Source organism: Denticeps clupeoides, chromosome 10, assembly GCF_900700375.1.
Source record: "Denticeps clupeoides chromosome 10, fDenClu1.1, whole genome shotgun sequence".
NCBI classification, from domain to species: Eukaryota; Metazoa; Chordata; class Actinopteri; order Clupeiformes; family Denticipitidae; genus Denticeps; species Denticeps clupeoides.
This window is the reverse complement of record NC_041716.1, coordinates 5,063,932-5,089,904: the sequence shown is the minus strand read 5'-3', so window position 1 is coordinate 5,089,904 and position 25,973 is coordinate 5,063,932. Positions and strand designations below refer to the sequence as shown.

Here is a 25,973-nt window from a genome sequence, read left to right as displayed (position 1 = left end):
TCAAAGAAATGGAACTATGAAATGAGATGAACCTTAATGCTCCTGCATGCAACAGGTCGCGCCCACAGCTAACATGACTAATTGGCAGGAACTATGTATTTTAATATATTTATTCTGGGGCTGGCTCGCTTTTCCAGCCAAACACACTGTTGTGTTGGTCCAGCCAATGTCAAGTCTGGTCCAATGTGTGTTTGCTACCTGGGGAATATGTATAAATGTGACTTTATTAGAGCAGACATACATAACAGCTACTGAGGTAGCTGTATATAAATTGACTTTGCCCTTTAGCATGATGAAATTCCTTGAAAGTTGGTGATCCTTCATCAGATTTTTTTTTTTGCAATTCAGAGAATGTGACCAGTCACATGTTCAAAGGAAGTAAAATTAAAAGTAAAAAAAAAAGCTTCATGTTCATGCATCATGTTACACATTATATGTGCCTCCTAGAAGCCCACTCTACAGTTGCTTGCTTTTGGGTTAATTTATTTTAATACATTCACACTCTAAATTCATCAAACCTGCAAAAAGAGCATTATTTTGAGATCATTTTAAAGACTGAAGTATGCAGCTTGCATGCATTTGCATGAGTGCTCATGAATACTTTACTACCAGCCACCTTTCCCTGCAGCTTTGAGGCTTTGGGGTAAACATGTTGCGGCTTTGCCGACTCTTTGGGAGTATTAATCTCAGCTGCGGGCTTCTTTGATGACACCTGTGGTGGGAATTTTGAAGTGATCCTCAGGAAAATGTAAAACACAGTAAATCAACTAAACACGCGAGGACAGAGATGCGCAGGCGAGCGCATTTCCAGCCCATGTGTCGGCTTCGCGGAGCAAAGTCACTCAATTAAATGTCATTTGTTTAGTCTCCTTGCTGCTGGGCTGCGGAATGCCAGTCGGGAACAGGCGGCGGGATTTCGTTTATTAAATCAGAAAGAGAAAAGCGAAAGAAGAGAGAAAAGTCAGGGACGGGCGACGTGCGGCGACAGACTTGGCTCCATTTGCTGACCTCCCCTGAGGATTCTTTGGCCAAGGGCAGCTGTAATCAGTCAGAAATACTTTAACTTGCAGTGGCCTAGAATGTTTCAAAAAATGCTGGCTGCCAGCTCGCTAAGTGACAAGGACGACAACAGTGTTGGTGGCAGCGCAGAGGGAAGAGTCTCTTTTTGTTCCTGTTTTGGTTGCATTTTACCCACCACAGTCCTACAGACTCACACATAGCTCATATTGCTGTTATTTCACATTATTAATTATTTCATATATTGTTTCACATTATTAGCTTTATATTCTGTAAACTAAGGGGTGAGAACTGTCTCTTTTTAAAAACATTTTAATATTTTATGCAAAAGCGTTTTTTCTAAATCCTTATACTGGCTTTTTTAATATATTATAATATTTTATAATCTTTTTGCCAGTAGAAACAGCTCTAAGTAAAGTGAAGTGATTGTCACTTGTGATACACAGCAGCACAGCACACGGTGAAATTTGTCCTCTGCTTTTAACCATCACCCTGAGTGAGCGGTGGGCAGCCATGACAGCCGCCCGGGGAGCAGTGTGTGGGGACGGTGCTTTGCTCAGTGGCACCTCGGTGGCACCTTGGCAGATCGAACCGGCAACCTTCTTATTACGGGGCCGCTTCCTTAATCGCTAGGCCACCACTGCCCCTCTAGGCATAAAAGAGGCAGCAAGGACAGAGAAATGAAGTTCAGTGTCAGCAAATGATCTGCAAAAGGTTCCAGACTGCAGGAACGCACCCAAACATCCAGTATCCAAGCTGGCTTGTTTCAGGGATGCACTCACACAATTTGACATCACCTAACCGGCGTGTATTTGCCGGTTGGTGGTGAGGCATCGTAGTGAGGCATCGGAGCCATTAATACTAAATCGAGGGTTTCTTCCAGAACAAACTTTTATTTTTCTGTACTTACACAAGGAAATCGATGGCCTCCAAGAGTAGCAGATTTATATTACACCAAAAAAATGAACTCATTTGCTCTGTTTGATTTTTAATGGTGCCACCAGATTATTTTGTTCGTCTGCATCCTTTAATGGGTTTTAACTTTAGCCAAATAACAAACAAAGGGTTGCCCGTGTGAGGAAAGGTAGCATATGATTTCAGACAAATTTTATCCATCATTACATTTTTAAAAAATAAATACATGTATATAATAACCATGTTGATACAGTGGATTTAGACAAGTGTGTTTACTTGGCAACAGGAGTTTGAGCAGCCAAGTCCTCCAACATTATATGCGCTGCAAAATTATTGATCAGCAACGCAGCCATCTGCACCACATATGGATCTGGAGAGGAAAGCAATAGCAAAAGTAAACAGCGCATCCCCCGCCCGTCTGTCTGCAGAGTTATCATGAGGCCACATTCATTCAGTATTTTTTCTGTAAGATCTCTGTAACCCTCGGTGTCTTCAAATGACAGTGTTTCCCTCACTGTGAACTCTGTGTAGATATTGGGATGTTCTGTTAATGAAATTACATTTGAAAAGTTGTGTGTTAGGAAGTTATGGCTGCCCCTGTGGACCTGATGCAATTTCGTCCTGTTTTTTTTTTTTTTTTTTCACTTATGCATTTCTTGAGAAAAATGTCTTTGCCTGTTCTTTATTATTTCAGTTTCATTATTTGAGACTCTGTCTTCTACACTGGAACATTGATTGCATTTCCAGTAACTTGGAATGTAACTGATGAAGATCTGCTTATAAATGTAACTTGTGTTGTACCCCCAAAAAACACAAAACAAACAGTACAATAAAAAAATACATTTTAAACCTCATTAGAACATTTTGCTTTGCCACACATATATTTTGTGTTACCTATACATGTATACCCTACCAGTCAAAGGTGTGGACTCCGCCTATACTGTGGCAGTTATGGAGACTGTGATGGAGCCATTTGAAGAAGTATATTTAGTATTTTTTTTTTCAGGAGAAAGTGAAGTATGTTTGATGTTTTTTGCAGAGTCGCCTTTTTTTACCTTCATGGCGGCTTTGTTCACTATTGTCATCATCAAAAGCTGCTTCATGAGATGCTAATTAACATGAGTGAATGATAAGAAAGTGTTCAGTATAAACCTTCAAGACTGTTGGAAACAATCCCCATTGTCTAACCTGGTGGAGAGAGGACAAGAATGTGAAATGCTGCCATAACAGCAAAAGCTATGGATTTACATACGTCTGATTGCATACGTATGCAAAAAACATTTCTAGTGATGAAGTGGTATAAATTTTTATATCATTTACATTTAGAGCAGAGCGCCTTACAGTCAGCAGTTACAGGGACAGTCCCCCTGGAGACACTCAGAGTTAAGTGTCTTGCTCAGGGACACAATGGTAGTAAATATAAAACAACCAAATGTGGCTGTCACAATCCTAACAATGCTCTGGTTCCGCGATCCAGGCCAAAGTTTCACGTTCAGTGTGTGTGTTCCTGATTTCCTGATCGTATGCACATGTCATGTTTAGTATAAATCGATCCTTACTGTGTCCTGTCATCCGGTCATTGTGCAATTTGTGGTGTCTTGTGACCATGTTTACTGTGATTCAGATACCACTCACCAATCACCTTCATAAAACATTTAATTCCAAACTCAGCGAACGGCCAAGTTGTGTAAACATATTAATACAGTGCATTTCAAAACTCTGCAGTGTCACCACCATCAATAATAAACCGGATATGTTGAACTTTAAACAGCACTTATAGCCTATAAACACATCGTACAACAGTAGTACAGAGTCAGAGAGGACTGGAGCGATCAGGGATCATCTTCACGTATGTGTTTTTTTTGGCAGGATGACGAGGAGAATTTACAGAGAGAGATGGTCTGCAAAATTTTGCAGAGTTCCACACTTTGCATTGTCCCTCTCCTGCCAGGCGATTGTCAGGTATACAAGCACGCATAGAGTATATTTATTAATATGAAATTATGATATTATCCTGTGGGATTTCACAACCATGGAAAGTCGATGCTCTTCCGGTGCCATGGTAACCTGCACTCAGCATTTGAATGTTTGAATCTTGTATTGCATAATGTGACAGAGCTGGAATTTGTGCACAGTGCGGTAAAAAAAAAATCCAAATCACAGTCCCTAATTGAAGAGTAAAATATTTTTTTCATTTTTCCTTTTTAAAAAATCCAAATGACATCAGTCCTTAATGCATAATGTTTATCCGGTTGGGATGGGTGTCGAACCTCCTGTAAGAGACGCTTTTTTACAATAGTGCGGAAAACCTTCAGTGGTAGCATCCTGCCAGAATGTGCACATAAGTAATAATGGTTTGCATAAGTTGCACTCAGATTTTGTTTCACGTCCCGTTCCCGGTAGAAGTGACACGTTCTTGTGTTTGATTTCTTGTTCACGTCCTGAATGAGAAAGAGAATTGATTGCACAGACCCCTGTTATCGTACGCCAGCATCAAACGGCTCCCTGTCTCTCCAGCAAAAATAAGGGATCGTTTGTGGGCTGAGGACGTACCAAGTTGAAGAGATTGGAGTCTTGGAGGTTCCTTTGGAAAATGGCCATTTCCATATTGCCTGCAAGAGGTTTTGTCACAGAGCTGTGCTTCGCCAGTCTTGCCTCCTGTCTCGCCATCTTGCACCATTTATTCACTGCAGATTTTGCTCCAGATGCTTCCTCCCGTCCATCTGTCTGCTTGTCGCTCCGACTCCCTGGCACGCTGTGGCCAGAATCGGGGCTCAGAGGAAGTCACCCTGCATTTTGTCGGAAAGCTGACTAACTGTGACCTCACTGTGGGTGGAGCCAGTTAGCACCCGTGCAGTCAGTTGGGGCGTGGTCAACTGGGGCCCCGCCTCCGCACAGTGCAGACAGGGCCCGTGGCTCTCTGGCAGACCGTTTGAGAGCCGGGTGGAATTAGTCACGTCCTTGTGGCCGCGCTGGGATGTTGGCCTGTTGGGGTCCTTCAGGCCAGGCCTCGGCGTCCCCTGGCAGGAACTGGAGCAGATTTTACGCCGAAACTGTGCCGTTTCGCAGCACAGCGACTTGCGGAAATTGGGCTTGAACAGTAAATACACCACTGGGTTGTAGATGGTTGAGGATTTGGCGAAGATGGCTGCCAGGGCAAATGCAACAGGAGGCACCAGGCTGGTCTCAACAAAAGCTGCCCACATGGCCACCACGGCGTAAGGGCTCCATGCTCCCAGGAAACCTATACACACGGCCACAGAAAGCTATGTGGTAAACACACACACACACACACACACACACACACACAGGGTTATACAACACAATCAGTAACTGAGTGGTCTGTCATTTCAGGGTCTTATATTTGTTGGAATTGGCAGATTTCCTATGTCTATTATTATTTGTTATTATTATTATTATTATTTCCTATGTCTATATTAGACATTCATATGTCTAATATTAGCTGTATGAGTTCTCCCCTCACCTTCACTATGAGGGTGTGTGCATTGGTGGTCTTGGTCTGTGGAGAGACGTGTTGCTGCACGGCCTGACGGGAACCCCGGACAGTCAGCAGGATGAAAGTGTAAGAGGAGAAGATGACGGTGCAGGGCAGCACATAGCAGAAGATGAAGAGGCAGACGATGTATGACATCGCCAAGAGGTTTTCGGAAGGTGCGTACCAGTCAATGCAACAAGCTGTACCATAGGGCTCAGGGCCGTAGCGTCCCCAGTGAGCCAAGGGGCCGACAGCAAACACCAGGGCATAAAGCCACACCCCTGCCACCAGGAGACGTGCATGGGACGATGAGAATTTATTCCCTAGAACCAATGATGAGGCTTTGGTGAGGAAACGAGCAGGTTCAGCACACACTGTAATACAAATAATTAATTTCACAGTCACTTTAGAACATTAATATATATGTAGTACTGGAAGGACTTGCTGAAGTATACGTCTGCCAAAAGTTCAGCATTGAACACGGCACACACTTCCTTGTTCCACTCATTTATCATTTTAGTGAAAGTCATTGTGATATACAGCATTGCACACAGTGCACACAACATAATGTGTCCTCTGCTTTTAACCTATCTCCCTTGGTGAGCAGTGGACAGCCATGACAGGCGCCTGGGAAGCAGTGTGTGAGGATGGTACTTTGCTCAGTGGCACCTTGGCGGATCGGGATTCGAACCAGCAACCTTCTGATCATGGGGCTGCTTCCTCCACTGGGGAATAAATAAATAGAGTGGACTGTGGGATAATATGAGTGTTGCCAGTGCTATTTTCAGGAATTTCTGCAGCCTGTACTGTTGATACTATGCAAGCACTGTTCAGCCACTGTGAGTGACGAGATGTAGTTCTATTTTACTGCTCCTTTCATTAAATGTGAAATAAAAATGTCACCACAAATCACACAAATTGTATGCTTGCATGAGTAGGTATTTTAGGTATTTTATGCCATAAATACACTGGAAACCTCTTATTTTGCAGTGGTAGTGATGTGAAGTGATTGTCATTGTGACACACAGCAGCACAGCACACGGTGCAGACAGTGAAATGTGTCCTCTGCATTTAACCCATCACCCTTGCTGAGCAATGGGGAGCAGTGTGTGGGGACGGTGCTTTGCCCAGTGGCACCTCAGTGGCACCTTGGCAGGTCGGGATTCGAACCGCCAACCTTCTGATTACGGGGCCACTTCCTTAACCACCACTGCCCCAATCAGGGGAGAGCGCGAACGCAGTCCCCCACCACCAGAAACTATGCAGTCGAGATTCCCACATTTGGGGAATTCGCAGGGGTCAGCACAGCCCAAGTGCAATGGCTGAGCCTCGCCCTGGGTGAACCGCCTTCTTGATCACGGTATCTCCCCCGACAGGTAAGTAAGTAGTGGTAGCTGTTACAATCATTCACACCAATGCGAAATGCACCGCAATGCATATTTGGTAGTAATTTGCACTTCTAATTCAGCGAAAAAAAAATCAGGCGAGTTTTGGATTAAGTAACTGCAAAAGTAGAGGCGAGCCTTTGAGGCCTGCAAGTGTCTGCAGATGCTACACCGCACCACCACATGGACGCACTTAATTAGAGTCTGTTTTCAGGCTCCGTTTCAGGCAGTGCACATCTTCTTACTCCATTACAGCTTGAAGCACTTTGCTAATTTGTTTTCTTGCACTTGCCAACACCGAATGTGGTGGCGCGTGCGTACGAATTATCAGGTCTTCCAGCTGTGGAGATGATCCTTCTGTGTGTCAATGTCTCTTGGAAGAGGCCAAGATGGCGGGGTTTAATTACGTTGAAAAAGTCGCCACTTCTTTTCCCCTAATCTGTTTAACCTAGCCTCGCCTCTCCCGCCTTTCTCTACCACTCTCGTTTTCTTCTGCTCGCTGATCCTCTTCTGGCCTTTTTAACACTGACAAAGCTGACGGATCCCACAATATGTAAACAGAGCAAAGCAGCTAATGTGCCTTGGCTCCCGGCGCTAATCCAGCCGCAGGACTGGATTAGAACCTGTGTGGAGAGCGCGAGGTCTACGGTGGAGGCAGCGACCAGGACGGGCGATAAAGGGACCGCCGACACGCACCATAGTGTGGGAAGCAGACTTTGAGACAGCAGACAGAGGACAGAGCCGTGAGGTTAGTCAGGCTGCAAAGGCCAAAGAGGACGCCACAGAAGGCATAGTACAGACAGGTCCAGTCTCCAAACAGCCACCTGGAAAGACAATCAGACACAAACAAGACATTTCGAGAGTTAAGGACATAATTATCAGAGCGAATTTGCCAAAATAGTTTTTTTTTGTTTTTTTTTTACAGTGGTTTCTTACTGCAGTTAATGGTGCTCATTTAACATGTACTAAAAACCAACCTCTGTCCTGCCAAAAATGGTCACAGTAAAAACACATTCAGACACATTCTTTTTTTTAAATTATGCAACTTAAACCACATAAACCGCGATCAAGGGCGACTGGAACTGTTAACTGTTAAAGTTTAGTGAATCATGGTTATGAACATGATGTTTGCAAATGTTCTAGTACTGCGGATCTTAAACTTTTTTTAAAAACATGAATAAGAAAAAGTTTTTGACAAAGCAAATGCAGTAATAGCCACATTTGCTAATTCAGCTAGTTTTATTGCTTTTTCAACCAGTGCAACTAATTTCATCTGTATTAAGATCATTGCAAAGATTTTTCCAATAATCAAAGCCTTCAAAGTGACAGAATTGCATTAGTGAAAATGCATTACACTGGAATTCAAGGCAATTTTTTGCTGATATTAATGTAGGAGTACAACTTCCAACTACCATAATTGTTTTAATGTACAGAATAAGAACTAAATGACCCTAAAACATTTGTATTCCAACCTACATATGCAAAATTACAAGTATCATTTTCAATCCTAATACAAATAATATTTATAATTGAAATGATTTATAAAGCACAGCAGTATTGTGGTGAAGTATAATGAAACACACAGCAAATGTTCTCAAATTTTCTATTTACATAATGGAGCAATTGGAGGTGAACTCACCGGTGATAAAAAGCTGAGGGGATGGCCAGTGGGAAGAGGGTGATGGTCATTCCAAGGTCACTGATCGACAAGTTAACGATGAAGAACTCTGCTGGTTTCAGTGACGACCTTTTCCGATATGCTACAAGCAGCAAAACACCGTTCCCCAGCAGGGACAGAGCACCTGCAAGGGTTAAGGAGAAGAGCGGCATGAACTAAAACCTGCAATTCACTCTAAATGTCAGAAACAGTAGCAGTGGTGGGATAAATATGTACTGTCATTTTTCTTTCCTTTTCAGAGGAGTTAGAATCATTTGGCTTTCATCACCGGATTTTCTGAACTTCATGTAGGACCCTCCTCCAGCTGTACCTGACCAATTCCACTGTTCAGTGACTTTATTTTCTTGTTTTTACCCCAATTCACCAATCCTTTATGCTTTGTGACATGACATCGAGAAATAGGCACATTCAGGACAGATCACATCACAGCCAACCCAGTCACAGCGACTTACAAAAGATTGTGTACATGATTCCCATGAAGACGTCGTATTCTGCTGTGATGCTAGAAACAAACAGTTGAGTTTCTGAAGCATTTCCCATCTGCAGAAAAACACAGAAACACAGAAATTTGCAGAATACTTGAACAGGTTTGTATTGTTGTGCTGTTCTATTCCTCTCTATTGGTCGAAGTGTTATTAAAAAGGAGACGCCCCCCCCCCATCCTCCTCTGAATCCCAGGAGACATTTCAACAGACCTCTCACAAAACCCATTTTAAATTCCATTAAACATTTTCCAGAGCCTGAGATACTGCCGCTCAAAGCAGTCCTAAAATGTTCAGCATCCTCAGTGAATCCATTCTCCTGGACATAAAGAGGACATGCTGGATATGGGCATGGGGCTTCTGTGGAACCTATTTTTTTAGTGACATAATATGCACTCTAATATCTGCACACTAATATCACCGCAATGATTTCAGCATGGATTGTTGTCACAAAATCACACAATCTAAAAAAATTGCTATTCTAAAAAATTGAGTATTTTGTGTTGCGGGTGATAGAATAGAATCCCAAAGATTCTCAGAACCCATGATTGATTTCTAATGCTACCTGATTGATTTATTCATTATTAGAGCCTGATGAATCCTGGCATTGTTGTCTTGAAATATGCATCAGACATTTAAGAGAGGAACAGAACATTAACATTTATGGCGACTAACATTTATCAGACAAAATCCATTGATGACAAGGCATGGATATTCAGTATATTCAGGTAGTAAGCTGATTTATTTTTATTGCTTCCCAGAATTTAACCCTGCTTCCAGAGCCTTCCAGAGACTTTCTAACCAAGATGGACCAATCACTCTGGACCAGGTTATGTCTAGTTTTCGCGCCATGGGGTAAGCAGGAAGTACAATCACACGTCATAGTGAAAAGTGAAATTTATTTTTAACCCAAAAAAAAGGCATTGGGTTCTGAAAATATAAACCCAAACACACTCACAGGCGAGGTTAATAGAAACCACAACGGGTAACAGCACGGAGGATCGACCCAGACTGGAGAAACATTAGGGTCTGTATGCAACTAGGCAGTTTAGACACACTGGGATGAGGTGAGCACAATCAACACATCAGGCAAACACAATTAACACCAGGCGTGACAGGGTAAAGGTGCCACCTGGTGGGGCAGTGACCCCATGGCCTGACCCTGGACTCATCAGACCACATGACCTTTTTCCACTGATTTCCATTTGAGTCCATCTATGCATGGATTTTCTTTTTTTCCTGAGAGATGATGGCTCCCTACCATCCTTTCAGTTTTTAATATTGAATTGAAGGTTTATGGCATTAACGATTTACGATTTTTTTAAAGATTGACTTATCTATCAATTGAGTCAATGTCAACATGATGTCATCTTCGCATGCGTAATCCCAGCCGCCAACTTTGTATTCTACATGACCATCTCCAGTTGTCCTTCATATGTCCCCTTAATAAATATATATTTATATGTATGTTTGAATTTGTGTCAGTTTTATTAGCGAGTTTACACACACAAAGAACTGAAACCACTTCTGGTTCACCCCAGGAGACAAACCCCCAAAAGGCAGTCGTGCTTCCTGAAACACGTTACAATACTTTGGTGGGGCAGGGTGAAATAATCCATGCTGGCCACACCTTAACACATCAGTTTACCCTCATTCCTTCTTCCTCCCCGCACATCAGCACGGTGAATAATAATCCTCCTCCTAGCCCGGATTGATGCGGGCCAGCATGCGACAGGTTCAGTTCTGCATGAGGCAGGGTTCAGCCGCGCATGCTGCTGGGAGGGGTTGCTCACAACACTACATGTTTAGGTGTTTAGTAAGTTGTCTTATCACCTTCCATCATGGAGTGATAATTTGTGGGGTAAAAGCACACAAAGAGAGAAAAAAAAACAGAATTTGACAACTATTCTCAGGGGGCGTCAACTTGTGCCTTTGAAGTCAACATGTCAACAAACTAGCTCCCTGACATGCTCCACCTTCCCTGAGTATCAGGGTCTGTGTCTGTGTCAGCATGCCGTGTCGCTCGTAGCCGCGGGCGCCCTGGTAACGTCCCAATCCCTATACAGTATGCATTTGGTGGTACTTCATTCACGCTTCCGGGACATCACATTCCCTTCCCAGGTTCCACAGATAGGCATCCTCCCCGATGTAATCCAGAATCTACAGAGCCGTTCTCTAGCCAGGGTCCCCTTTGTCTCTGAGTGAGTGCTGTGAGTGTGTCTTTACCATACAAGGCCTGGCAGGTAAGGAAACAGACCCGTAATCAGAAGGTTTAAGCAAAGTACCATTCCATCCCGTCACTGTGTGCACTGGGTGATGTGCTGTGGTGAATTACATGTGACAACTAATCACTTTCACTTTATGTTTGGCATGGCAGTGTAATTAAGTTCAAAATTAGCAGATCAACAAGACTGTGGATGTTTTCTGTTGGAGAATGTTGGACCTCAGTGTGAGAAAGTGTGACATCCGAAAGCAGGAGACTACTCAACTACCCTCCCTCTAAAAATTAAACAAGGGGAAATCATTCAAGAATTTGTCATGATCTGGTCTGGCAGGGGCTACTCCGGATCTGGAGCTTCATGTTGGTCCTGAGTTATTATGCTTCCTGATTGTTTTCACCTGTGTCTGACTGTATAAAGCTGCCCTGTTTGTGTCTGTTCTCCGTCGGGTGATGTTTCCCTGTCGTGTGGTCATGTATTAAACCCAGTTCGTGTCATCATGTGTATGCGTCCTTCTTCCTCGCCATGTCCAGCCATTGTGACAGAAGTATTAAAACAAATGGTTTCTTTAGTAGTAATAAGGATTATTTTAAAGGAGTAAGATCTAATCTCGAGTGTTGACGTTGCACCACTGCAGCCAGCCAAAAACCCCTCCTCACCCTTCCTGTTCCAAACATGTTTTGGACCATACGGTGGCCGTCAGATCACAGTAAGGTGCGACCAATATTTCAGTGAGAGTAAGCATGCCAAATATTATGTCACGGTGCCAGACACCCCCATGCGAAGTGATTCAATCAACGTGTCATGCACACCCATAAATTTGCAGCCAGCGCTGCAGTGCAGCAGTCATACTGACAAAAATGGATTGAAATATTCCTGCTGAGTCCTCTAATGTTCTCCAATATCCTTATTGCTGAATGCCAGTTGGTGCTGAATTTAAAGGTGCAAATCTGTAACATTTAGTCACCTGCTCACCTTATACATCAAACACGGGGCAAAAAAGAAAATGAAATGTCCCAGCCGCTCAAATGATTCATTTTGATTATCATGGAGCGTAAGCATACCAACAGAAACCCAGCAATGATGCCATAGACCTTCTTGTCTTCTTAAGACATTGATCTTACATTGCTTACATTTCATATTTCTTAATTTCATATTAGCGAACGTTTATTTCACCCACCAAAAGGTTAATGTTATCAAATAAGTCCCTTTTTCAAAGAGATAAATAAAGCAACGCTGATAATTTCTGTTGCACAAGACAAGATGGCAACTGCTTGCTGGTTGGCATGCTAACATTTGTAAATATCTGATCATTGGTTGCTCTTTTTAACTGTTCCATTCAGGATGCCACTAGATATGAATTTGTCTGTTCCTTGCTACTGTTGAAATGCCGGTTTCTGTGCCAGATGCCAAAAGTATTGATGCAGGGTTGAATTGTGGTCAGAAAGGTCGATATGTGGTTTAAAGGATTAAATGAATGGCAATCACAATTAATGTTGAAAAAGAGCCATTGAATCATTAAATAATAATGTTAAAATGATAAAGTGCTGATTGTGATATCATCCCACTTTCTATAAACATCACAACACTTCATATTTGCACTAGCAAAGAAAAAACATGATTACTAGAATTCCTCCCTTCTAAATTCTGCACCTTAAATATATTTTCAGTCAATTTAATTCATTCTGGAGTAGATTTTTTTAATATCCGCCTCCTGCTCTGTCTGCCTCATGGCCACCATTTATAAAATTATTCATTGAGTGACCTACATAAAATTCCTTAAAATGTTACATCATGCCTTGTTGCTGTGTTACAAAGGGAGATGTAAGTAAATACAAAACTACGATGGCAGCAGCGCGGGCTGACACTTCAAAGACAGATACATTCCTCCAGCAAGGCACGTCAGTCCCTGTGATTTCATTACCCAGCAGTAAGGCAGGAGATGTATGCAGCTCTGAAGAAGTGCCAAATCCAGGGGGCCGACTGTTAAAATGCAAAAAACCACATAATCGTCTTTGGCAACCCGAGAGTTCGGCTCCGGTCTGGACAGCATCTTGAGCCTGTCTGAGGCTCATTATGTGTCCTAATTATATGTCCTGAGTCTGAAGTGGAGCCACCACGCATCGATTGCTGCCGGTAGTGCTTGGCCAGCTAGTTCCGAAAACGATAGAATTCCAATTTGGACGACTGTATAAAGGGACCGGGCAAACACTCACTTTGACAGTCTGAATTGTTGCTGTGATCGCTTTGTTAAACTAAGCAGCATTATAAGTGGCTGAACGATGGGACCAGACTGGATGTGGTCCCAGATGCGCCTGAGGAGTAGAGTTGCATCTGATGCACCTAAATCAGAGGGCGTGATTAACTGTAATTAAATGTCACAATTTTTCATGTTTGACTCCAGTTATGAAAACAAAGAACTTTTTCTTGCCATCTTCAGCACTGCACTGTTTCAAACTTCATTTGCAACTCAGATGAATGAACTGGAGAAAAAAAAATCTAAATTAAATGCTTGTCGTGTGCAATGTACATTTTTTGTGAAAATGAAGCACGTCAATAATTGTAAGTCGCTCTGGATAAGGGCGTCTGATAAATGCTGTAAAAAATGTAAAATGTAAATGTAAAAATAAGTTCAGTTGGGAAACAAAAATACTGCAACTGTCATGGCACACGGTCGAAGGATGAATATCTATTTTACAAACTCGGCATGGCACCTGACCAAGGCAGCAACATTTGGCATTTCTGAACTCCAGATGATGGAACCCAATATTTTAATTCATCAAGTAATCAGAAAAATATTCAATGCACGGTGCTTCGTAACAGGCCGTGGGCAGATAAAGAAATGTACCATGGCTATTTCAGGCATAGCCAGAGACTCTACTGCAGGCGGTGTTCCAGCAGAGGAGCAGACAGAGTTTCAAATCAGTCCAGATAGGCGCTGAACAAGTGAAACTTGGGGACCCCTGGGGCACAGAGCTGCCATCGGCGTGATCCCCCTCCGCAGACAGCGCTTCGTTTGCCTTTGCTCCTCTTCTTCTAGAAGTGACTCAACATGTACAGTATGTGACTGATGACAGCACAAAATAAATAAATAAATAAATAGGAATTTTGAACGCGGAAAAAAATGAACGCAATAGCTGTGAGTCACTGGGAGCCCGGCCGACAATCTGCAGTCACACTGAGGGGGGGCGGTTGGTGACAGTACAGTACCCATAGTCAAAATATCCTGACATAAAAACACAGTCCCCCTGAGTCCAAGAAAAGGGGCTTTTAATCCTGGATTTTGGTGCAGGCTAAAAATAAAGCACTGCTCCGCTCGTTCTGGGTGTCGGGCCAGGCGGCTGAGTGAGCTGGCCCGTGCGCTCATTAATCCTCTGGCTTGGGCAGTGGAAGGGCGCCGGACGGAGGGGTACCGAGGCGGACGGGATGCATCAGCCCGACTGCGCGTCTCCGCGTCTGGCCGTGGGTAGATAGCACTGCTGGAGTGGCTGTGTGCACTGAGACCAAGGACGGGGTCTCGTCTACATGAGCCAACATGAGGCAAAACATACTTTGTCCCTGATGGTGCTGGATGTTTATGACTCAGACCATGAATATACATTGACAGTAGCGTGGGCGCTTACATAACATAATGACATCTGCCATGTCACATATGGTCAAAGCTCGGGACGCTCACTGGAGTTATTTTGCAGGGAACTATGTGGTGAGGCAGAGCATCCATGTCGGTGTGAAAAGCAGGGCGTTATCCTACACTCTGCACTTATCGCTTGGTTCGGTCGTGGAGATTGTGTTCATCCGGTCTGCTGACAGCCCTGTGAACACGGGACCGTGCACTACACTTAACGGGGTGCAGCATACGGACAGAACGGGTTTCAAATTGTTCAGAAGGAGAGAGAGCGGTCAGTTATCCCCATTGTCCTAAGGTTAAATGAATTCAAATCATTTGGTTCTTTTGTGGTTATAATGATGCTCAGTCTGCTTGAAACTCTCTGAGACGCTTTCCCACACATCCCCCTGTAATACTTACATAATAGTACACTTTAGTCTTTTCGATTATTTGCAATAATCGTAGCAAAATGTACAAATGATGCATTTGTGATGTAATTTTTGCTTAGTTAATAACCAGGGCTGACCAGAGCAGGATGGGTTCACCTTCTCGAGCCTTGGTTCCTTTTCTCACTGAGCACCAGGTATTGTACATCATTGTAAAGTATCTTTATGACTGATTGGCTGACTGACTGACATGACACAGTGAATCGCTGACACCTATGAATTAATGCTTAAGAACAGTTTACAACCCGCTTATGGTGTAATCATAAATACAAGTCGTTTTAGGTTTACAACAAAAAATTTTTTAAAAAACTGTTGCAGAGTAATAGCGCGTGGATTCTTGTTTGGTAGTTAATAACAGGAAATTGTTCCTGCTAGACTGTCACATTTCTTCTGAAAAGTTTATTCTGCTGACTGCATTTCAGGGCTCTCTGTACCCGCGTCTGCCACACAGCCTGCCAGTCCCATGTGGAGAGTTAATTGTTGGGAGAATGATTGATGGGTGCTCAGAGAGGGGGAGGACATTGCACTTCCGGGGCCGGAATGCAACTTGGCTATTAGCCATCGGTAATTAAGCTCTCCTGGTGTCCCAGTCCTCTGCCACGATGATCAAGGACTGTGGGCAATTAGTTTTCGGCTTGAAAAGTTCTCTCCAAAATCAAACCACGTACAAAACAAAAAAAGCAAATGAAGGACCTTTCCGTGACTGCGTGCTTCCCCAGACTTTCAGCTTCATACCCTGTGGTCAGACCCCACAGGTAGAATCCCGCTTAAAAAGGCTCGCTGTAAAGGTTATCTGATCAGAGCATGACATCATACAGCTGAAGCTATGAGCATCTGCATTGAGATTCAAGTCTGGTAAGAATGCAATCGAATTGTAAAGTTTGAGATTAAGTTACCTACCTGCAAAACAGTTTAGAGAAGCTCTCTTTAGGACTTTCATGTCAATACTGGGGTACAAAGTAGCTCTGTGAGTTTCAGGTAGAACGGAGATGTGGCTAAAGGGGTTTACGTAACCCCTCAAGACAAATCTGCTTATGGAAGCCAGGGATGTGGGGAAGGCAGGAGCAACTGTGAACAGGGGCACACTGGGACCAATTTAGGGCGAGTTATTCACTTACGCTAGGTGTCTTTCGACCTTGAGAGGAAACAAAGGCAAAACCCTCCATGTGAAGATGTGTGGAACATATGGCTCTGGACGCAATCCCAGGTCCTCAGCAGCATCTTTGAACCCCATGCCTCTCTACTGAAGGAAAAGGTGTAATTAAATTACAGTTACTCGATTACAGTTTTTGTTAATATTTTGTTAACATCTTAATATTGTATACAATAAAAATCCCCCTGAAGCGGATGTTGTTAGTTGAACGTGACGAGTCGCAGGATCTGAGATTGAACCTGTCTGTTCGGATGTTGGAGCTGTACAGTCTGTGCACTGTATCCTGCCCCCGAAAGCTATAACTACAGGGTTAAAGTAAGAATAATCTTAGTCATGAGCTTCCTTTCCTATTTATATTCATCCATCATTATAAAGTTAAGAGACACGCTATTATATTTCTATTGCCAGTGTGTGTCCGCCATTATCAAATAAAGAGATGTCAGAAGAATAAAGAAATATTTGCCATATAGAAATAACAATCTCACAAGAATAGACAGCTACTATGAAGTAGGTGTAAGGTACGAGATCACAGGGGATTCATGGGGGGCATGAGGGACACTATTCAAACTATTTGAATGGCCAACCCTGTAACCAATAAATGAATCTGAACCACGCCCATGTCGCACTCAGTGTCTTCAGTGCATTTACTTATTGATTTTTTATCGAGCAGCGTGGCAAAGCAAGCCTCTGCAGACACCAAAACCGCCAAAGATGAATTTTGTTGACCCTTGACCTCTGTGCACTGTGACGCATTGTCGCATGACCAATAAAAATAGAGCATTGATGTGGGCTCTCAAATTAAGATGGAGGAGAGGATGATTATAGCAGTTATTCTAAATTGATTATAACAATTTATTTCAACAGTTACCGTGACACCACGAGGAAAAAATTTGATAAAAATGTGTTGTAAGATGCATAATCTTGGGTGAAGTGATGCCTGAAGTCTAACCTTGTGGTGGCTGTTATTAGATTACCTTTAAATTGATCAATTTTAATAATGTTAATTAATGTATTGAAAGTCCAGTGAAAGCACCATTCTTGCTGCAGCGTTCAAGCAGGTGTAGGTGTGCACTGCGTGGTATAGCCTAAAGAAGGTCCTGTAAGCTTTATCTAGGGGCAGTGCTTGGCCTAGTGGTTAAGGAAATAAACCCGATTGCTGGCTCAATCAGGTCGAATCCCGAACCACCAAGGTGCCACTGACAAAAGTACTGTCCCCACACACTGCTCCGCAGGCACCTCTCATGGCTGCCCGCTGCTCCCTCAGGGGATGGGTTAAACGCAAAGGCCACATTTCACTGTGCACTGTGTGCACTGGTTGCTGTGCTATGGTGTGTCACATGTGACAACTAATCACTTTAACTCACTTTTTTCACTCTCAGGATCCCATATCAAGAAAAGCTTGCATACACACCACTTTTGTACATGAAAAGTGGGTTTCCAAGTTAAGAAAACCCAACCAAATTATAAACCAGCTAGTGATGAATCCTAATGATGATAAGCCACCTGAGCCTAATTGCACCCTTCAAAAGACATGCACAGTGTTTCAATCTCTCAGTGTCTCTTGTACAATTTCCCAAAGTGCCAAACTATGATTTAACCAAACCTTTCTTGCACTGAAACTGGGTCTCTCTCTCGTGTTTCATCCTTATGGCAGCAGCTTGTCTTTTCATCTTGTGAATTTCACTCGACTTCTGTCCTTACGTATTGAGTTATTTGGTTAGTTATATCCTCAACTAATCTTTTTATTTTGTAACGTATTTTCTTATGAAAAAAAGGGCATTGATGAAACAATTTTTATTTGTATATGCTGTTCTCAGAAAATCTAAATTCGATATCGACCAATCACGCTCACAAAAAAATCCGAAATTGGCCAAGATAATTTCAAATTAGCACATCTCTAATTTCCTGATTAATATTTCAGAGAATTCAGAAGGTTTTCTGGGAAATCTTGATTTCATTATTTATAATTGCTATCTAATTAGGCAAGAGGTAACTTTATTGTGTTGTATGGGCCGCAGTTCCCTGAGTCCTGAGCTGATATTGGTCACGTTGGATTGGCTGTGTCACATTACACTGATATATCAGAAAACATTTTAAAAATCCAATTTGTCTAGTTTTAATCGAACTTTTAAAAAAAAACATGCAGACATGGAAACTTGTCTTGCTGAAAATATTGTCAAAATATTATCAACTTAATTAGTGTTTTATGTATATTCCAAGAAATTTCATTTATATTACATTGATTCTTGATTTTGAACATTTTCCTGCATTCATTTTTTTTTCTGAACCAGCTAGTCAGTAATGTGCAACAGATGGGAAAAACATACTCTAAAGTTCTGACGCATCCATTGCAACCAATCATAATCATCCAGCAGCTGATTGCTGAAGTTTTATCAATTTTTCAGCATCTGTGCACATTTTTAAACAATACAACCTGTTCATAAAAGAATATCAAAGTATGAAACTTTTACTTTTTTAAAATGTCGTCTATAGCCTAATTTATATTCCTTTCAGAAAGAGTGATTTGGTGTGTGGACATATGTATTAATCATTAGCTTATCATAAATGGTAAGATGATAAGTAGCAGTGCATTAAATAATGTTAAATGCCTAATGTGATGATCCACCTTACTGCCAAAAACTATGGCCCTCGACACCTTGGCTGCTTTTCGCTCCCTTGCCTTTCTTTTGTTGAAATTCCTTACAACAATAATGGTCTGTAACCTTGCTTACGGAAACTGCATATCAAATAAGAAGGGCACTTTGAAGTGCTTTTATCCGCAGCGGCTGCTTGCCCGAAGTCCATTTGCATGGGGCCATGACTTCAGGGCGACTCCCACATGAGATTCAGATTTTAAGAAAGCGTTTCTTCAGCTTCGTGGCTGGATGTACGGCGTGTTTGTATTAACAAACTTATCTTCTTCTGGCAGGAAATGCATCTTTGACTGCACGTTATCTGTATGGGCCAGGACCCCCGTTAAAATCTCCAGGCTGCACCAGCCCAAAGAGCTGAGGGCATGTAAATTACACCATAAAAAGGAATTAAACTATTTCAAATTCAGCCAGATTCAGCCAATTTGTGAACACAACCATGTGGGATTTAATAATAAAAAGATGATATTGTGTGTTTTCTTTACTTTTGGACGGGATAATAAAAAGAGCATGTCTGTGCTATCATGTTTTTTGGCAGCAAACAGGAAGAAGTTCCATTTTGTAGCAGATGTGTAGAAAAATGCCTGTGCGTGTATGATGCACACAGAAAGTGGCAATAATGTGAGAAATTATATCTACTATTTTTGTCAAGTACTAATGAAGTGACATTTCGTCATGAACAGTGTTAAGAAGGTTGTCACACGATGTACTGCTTGATTAGAATCGCAGACATGTCCTCCTCTAATATACTAATGTCAAATAATTTAAGTAACATCTTTTGGAAATAGAGGAGCAATGCTCCGCTGTCAGTCACACACAGTCTCGTCCCTCTTTATGTCCTCAGTAGCCCTGAATTTAAATACAGAGTGAAAGAGTTCTGTATTCACACATGAACAAGAAAGTGAAGTGATTGTCATTGTGATATAGCACAGCACAGCACACGGTGCACACAACGAAATGTGTCCTCTGCATTTGACCATCACCCTTGGTGAGCAGTGGGCAGCCATGAAGGACGCCCAGGGAGCAGTGTGTGGGGACGGTGCTTTGATCAGTGGCACATTGGCGGATCGGGATTTGGACCGGCAACCTTCTGATTACGAGGCCACTTCCTTAACTGCTAGGTCACCACTGCCCCTAATGCAACATTATGTAACATCTAATCAAAATTAATGTACAATTCATATACTATTAATGAAACTAATATGCCTGAATAGGACATGCCAAAAATCAATTCAACATTCACAACGTTACTTATAAAGTGGTGTTGGCCTGCTCCCCGATCGGCCTTCATGGCTGCGCACTGCTCACTAAGGGAGATGGGTTAAATGCAGAGGACGCATTTCATTGTGTCACCCTGTGCTGTGGTACAGTGTTTCACAATCACTTTCACTAATAAAAAGTTAATATTTTGGTTTATGTGCGTTGTACAATTTTTAAATGTGCACATTAATTAATATTTTATTATTTTTATTTACCTTTAAAATATTTATCTTGATTTCTCTTGTGTCTTGCAGCGGTACATTTTACACATTTTAAAAGACATAATCGTTTCCTACTGGTACCTTAACTCTGTATCAGAAGTCTCTTTCCGAAATTCAGCCTTGGTGCAGAATTACAGGACGAGGAGGAGCGCGGCCTATAGAAGTGAGTGGGCATTCATGGAAACGATTTAAATGCAGAGTGGGTGTATTCTCTGGGCGGACAAAACATGAGAAAAGGGAGGTAACCTTTCCCCTTATGACATCATAGGGGGACAAATTCCAGCTCTGACCGCTGAATGGTGAAGCAGAATGGACAAAGCACTCTTTATACATATCACTATTTCTAGCCACTGCAGGACCACAGACATGCTGGGGGAACTCTTAATGTTAGATCATCTCACAATGTGAAATTTTTATGATAGGGGTCTTTTAATAAAGAAAAGCTGTTTTGTTTCTTTTACCCCTGTTGGACCGAAATCAAACTGTGGTACATTCCACGGCACATGTGGAACTGTGATTTTTGTGTACCATTACATGCCCAGTCACTTGTCAATAACTGTGAAGGTGACTTTTTTTTTTGGTGAAACGAAATGCAACATTAAGCCTGCAGCTTTCAGCGTCTGTTTTGTCTGAGCAGTTTATTAAAAAGAGTCCCTGTTGTGTGACATGGGAGTCTAGCTGCATAGTCTTCTGGGTCGGAGACTCTCTTCCTCTCTGCAAAATTCTAAATGCGAGTGACCTTTGAGGGGAAAAATAAAAATCAGGATAATGGTGTTTTTCAGAACACCAGTAAACAAGAAATTATTCTCCGTTTTGCTTTAATCCTCCAAGCAATTTGCCATAGAAGTGTGCAGAAAATGTATCCCATGTAAATTGTGTCATTATTATGCCAAGAAGATGACAGGGAAAAAACGAATATATATACCAACGGCTCTCGGCAGCTGTTCGGGTGCACTGTCCGAGCAGCAGCCCAAAATTTGAATACAGAGTGAAAGTTTTCTGCACTCAAGCATCACCAGGATGCAGAAGTGCCTATCGGCATCATCCATCATGCAAGGCCTCAATCACTCCACTCCTCAGAATAAATGATTAATGAAGTTCATTGAGATATATGGAAGACAAAAGAAATCAAAAACATTGTGAACCAGGCACGGACGCATCACGGAAGTCAAATGCTGCAAACACTTGTGCATGACAACCACTTACGGTTGGCATAGAAAATGCTCCACGATTGGGTAAGGTCGTTGATGTGTTGATAAGCTCCGATTGCCTGGTTTCCAGCAGGATTCTATAATATAAAGATGTGAATTCCACATTCTCCTCATTCAACCTAACCATAGAATAGAAATATGCAGCCCTGCTGCTCCGATATTTGGTTGTGTTACGTCCCTTGCCCTGCGGGACGGGTCTGTTTGTCTGTCTTCTGGTTGTCGTTTCATTTATTTCACTAAGAAAAGAAGCCTTCTCCAGCACATCCCAAAGGTTCTTGCCAGGACACTGCGGTGGCCGATCCATGTGTGAAAATGAACCGTCCTTTCACAATTCTGGCTCACAGGAGGAAGAAGTACATTGATGGATTGTGTGGTCATTCAGTACATCCCGGCAGTCAGGAGTCCTTAACCGCTGCAGTAAGGAACTTTTAGGAGATTCCTTTACTTAACCAAGTCCACTATCAGAAAAAAAGACACAAGCAGCCGAAATAGCAGAAGAAAAGACAGTCTGAGGGACTGGAGCTGTGAGGGCCCTCAGCTTGGGGTCATGTTCCTCCACCCGGCTCCCTCCTGTCACATTTGCTCCAACTCTTCCCAAGCGTAAATAAGCAAATAAGCGAATACAACACATGCCATTATGTAAGCAGTCGTCATTAAGGCACACGTGGGGAGGGCGAGGGCGCAGCATCAAACATCAGAAGCATGATATCTGCCGCCACGCTGTCATGCCAAATTAAGTGCCGCCAATCATGCGTTTCAGCAGGATTCCTCGGGTGAAGCCAGGCAAATTGTCAAGGATCGGAGACAAGCCGAGCGTGCTCATGAAGGTTTGGGGGAAAAAAAAAGTCCAAAGCCAGCTTTCAACTCCGCCTCTTTGCGAAATGATGCGTGGTGAGTGGCTCTCAGCAGCACAATGTGACCCAAACGCCTCAGGAGGGACCCGGTTCTGGCCGTCAGACTCTGGGCACGTATAAAAACGGTGTCCATCTGAAAAGTACATCTGCAGAGGGATGCGTTTCAGGCCTCAACAAACGCTGTCAGTATTGTTTACTGCCCAACAGCCAGCGCAGCTTGAGCCGTTTCCGTGATTTTTTTGTTCAAGAAATAAACACAAGATGTGAAAGGGTTCGTGCTTTGTTTTGTTTTGTCTCTGTGTCTCCACGTTGATGTCTCTCATAAGCTTCTTGGTGATGGAGATCAACCATCCAGAGGCACTGAAGGTGTGCAAGAATGAACAGCAGAGCAAAGGTCATTCTGTTACAGCAGTCGGGTTGAGCCGATGGACATGATGAAGTCACGGACAGGAGTGCTCGTTGACGTTGAAAAGCAACAGACATTATCAGACATTATGGATGAGTTCATATGTGCATAGAAATATTAATTCAGAATGAATAGAGCTTTCACACAGGCTTCACAAGAACACCTAGCGACAGGCTTCAGAAGTGGGTGCGTCAAACTATGAGCAAACCAGCAGCACCCTTTACAGCCCACAGTTGGTGTCAAGATTGTTGTAATTTCAATCATTTCTCATCGCTAAATAAATGGTGATGGAACCCAGGACCAATGAACAATTTACAAATTACAATTTTGCCTGAGCTGCTGTCTCTCTCCAGGATTACAGGCACATGTCTTTGTAGCGCTCAGATTCATTTGATTCGATTTATCTCGTTCGTGATTTGAATTGTTTAAATTAAAATAGTGGTTGAACTAGGTTGGACCCCGGCTCCGGCTCGAGGTGTGCAGATTTTTCGTGCTCTCCCCGTGTTGGAGTGGGTTTCCTCCAGGTTCTGCGGTTTCCACCCACAGTGAATGGTGTGTGTGCCCTGGGTTAATCTGGGAAGGGCTCTGGACGATGCCATGTTCATTTGGATTTGGATAAGTGAGTGAGTGGATGACAATAAATTGACCTCAGCTGGGATGCTGTACGGTTTCTCAGATCGACCCTCCAAACTCGGTGGGGTCGTTCTAAGTTCCGGTCACATTGGTCAGACTTGTCACATTAGACACTGACCTGGGATCAGTGAGACTGTACTGGGACTATGGGATTGGGTGCTTGGAGTCTTTTATCAGCTAGTCATCGCAGTTTAGCGATATGCTGCTACGCAGATGGACATCCTTGCTAATTTGAAACTAAACACAGCACAGTCTACCCTTGGGTGCAAAATTATTGGGATGTTTTAAGACCAACAAGCCTGCATGTTCAGTTCCATTTGTAGTGTATTTAAGTCTTCAGCCACACTGAAATGTTCCACTTTTGTAAAAACAACAGGCAGAAACAGGAGCCATTCCCCTGAGTCATGGTCATTCTAACCTACTGGTCAACAGCAGAGGTTTTTATATGCCAATTAAATGAGTTAGGACCAGGGACATTTGGTATAACGATGGATCACAGAGACCATACAGAGAAATAAAATGCAGTCTACAGCCTCCTAATAAGGCTCATTCACACAGCAGTCTGTAGTTTATGATTCGATGCTCTGCTCCAAATGGCTTCTCAGGCTGACCATTCCATTGATCAGACTTATTTTAGACCAGGCTTACCAACGGAACACCATTACGACACGTGCCAGATTAGTGGGGATTCATACCGGGGAACGAAGCTTAATAGTGAAATCCAGACTCTATGTTTCTATGTATGTTCTATATATGTCTACACATTTTCTGATGTAGCAGGGTGGTAGTAGCCTAGTGGGTAACACACCCGCCTAAGAACCAGAAGACCCAGGTTAAAATCCCACTTACTACCATAGTGTCCCTGAGCAAGACACTTAACCCTCAGTGTCTCCTGCCGGACTGTCCATGAAACTACTGATTGTAAGTCGCTCTGGATAAGGGCGTCTGGTAAATGCTGGAAAGGTAAATGATCTGACACTAATCTACCCCCAGACTCCACACATGCACATGGTTTTGTTTTTTTGCTCACCTGTATCAGATTCCCGCCCCAGACGCCTCCAGAGGCTCGAGCATGTAGATGATGGCAATAATAACAACACAGCACGGCTGCAGAGCGTGTGTCGCCAAACTCAGACTGACCGGCTCTGGAGAAGCACCTACCTTTCAGGGAGAGGGTGTGTGTCAGCAGCTGTACTCATCGAGGCCAGGTGGGGTCCAGGGTGGCATCCCCGTGGACTCACTCCACTTGGAGAGAGGCTCGCGGCGTCTTCAGGTAAACGTGGAGCCAGCGGCAGTGTACGGAGACCCGAGTGGAGTGATCATCCCAGGCAGCGTCCTCTGCCACACTGGCACACACACTCATTCACACACAGTCAGACAGGCGGGCAGACTCAGCCCAGACAGAAGTGTGGGTCCACAGACCCGCCACCGAGACACACAGGGACAATAGACAGAGGGACAACGTGCTTTCAACCCGATTAAAAACCAAACGCGCACATAGACACACAGACACAGGTTCATAGAGGAGAATCCTGGCGGTCCGAGATGCAGCAACTCAGCCCAGTGATGCCAATCCATGCACACAGCGGCGAGAGAAAAGCACAACAGTGAGCTGTGCTGTCACTCTGACTCTCCCTCCCTCCCTCTCTCTCTCTCTCTCTTCTACACCCCTCCTCTCCTCCTCCTTCCTCCATTCCTCACCCACATCAGCCTCTTTTCTCACTATGTTGCTCTTTCACTCCCCCAGCTTCACCCCTCTACCCCTCTGCTGCCATCCAAACCGCGATCCCGTGCCACGACTGCAGGAGCTCATCGATCACGCACGACGCTTGACGACATTGGATCATATATCCGTGCATTCGACCGACAGATTTACTGGCCGAATCTGTCTGCGGGTTTCACACTCCCTCCCGTTAATGCAGTTCAGCGGCTGCGGGCTGTTTTTTCCGTTTCATTAGAAACTGTTCAGTGCCACTAATGTGCATCGTGTGGCAGAGTTATGAACCCTGCGGGGTTAAAGGGCAAGGTGAATTGCGCATCATGCGCATCCTGTTTAGCTATATGTAATAGAATTTCTTGATTACAGCTGCATGCATGAATCTGCAAAATAACGGTTTCCACCAGGCGGCCGACACCAACACGGACTCAGCCATCATGCTGGACTGGGAATGAAGGTTCTGGCTGGTGCTCAGCATGCTGCACAGCCCCAGGGGAATCAGGCAGCTTCGCATGTGTGCCCCTGCTCTCTCGCCCTCGCTTTCTCTCTCTCTCTGTCGCATCCCGTCTCTTTCTGAATGCTGGGATGCAGGAGCACGCGGTGACCCTCGCTCTGCCCCGGG

General features: G+C 43.4%; 1 protein-coding gene and 1 non-coding gene across 4 annotated transcripts; both read right to left on the bottom strand.

The window, feature by feature from the left end:
- Positions 1-3,077: 3,077 nt before the first annotated feature.
- Positions 3,078-25,248, bottom strand: opn7d (opsin 7, group member d). Of its 3 annotated transcripts, none has more exons than XM_028993869.1 (6): positions 24,796-25,248; positions 8,944-9,031; positions 8,453-8,615; positions 7,510-7,637; positions 5,417-5,802; positions 3,078-5,198 (listed from the first exon to the last, which is right to left on the bottom strand). In XM_028993869.1, the coding sequence occupies exons 2-6, from the start codon at positions 9,029-9,031 to the stop codon at positions 4,707-4,709; spliced, it is 1,257 nt and encodes a 418-aa protein (XP_028849702.1). In that variant the 5' UTR covers positions 24,796-25,248; the 3' UTR covers positions 3,078-4,706. The 3 variants fall into 3 exon arrangements, with proteins under 3 accessions (XP_028849702.1, XP_028849704.1, XP_028849703.1); XM_028993871.1 differs by having other exon boundaries at positions 5,417-5,751; XM_028993870.1 differs by lacking the exon at positions 24,796-25,248 and adding an exon at positions 16,364-16,402.
- LOC114798948 (U1 spliceosomal RNA) lies at positions 6,649-6,812 on the bottom strand. Its single transcript, XR_003751157.1, has one exon. It is a non-coding gene; the product is annotated as a U1 spliceosomal RNA (small nuclear RNA).
- Positions 25,249-25,973: the final 725 nt, after the last annotated feature.

Coding starts and splice junctions, on each gene's coding strand:
- opn7d (XM_028993869.1), bottom strand. CDS start 9,031: ATGGGAAATGCTTCAGAAACTCAACTGTTTGTTTCTAGCATCACAGCA. Junction 8,616..8,943: donor AATCATGTACACAATCTTTT/GTAAGTCGCTGT, acceptor TAACCCTTGCAG/GTGCTCTGTCCCTGCTGGGG. Junction 7,638..8,452: donor CCCTCAGCTTTTTATCACCG/GTGAGTTCACCT, acceptor TTGTCTTTCCAG/GTGGCTGTTTGGAGACTGGA.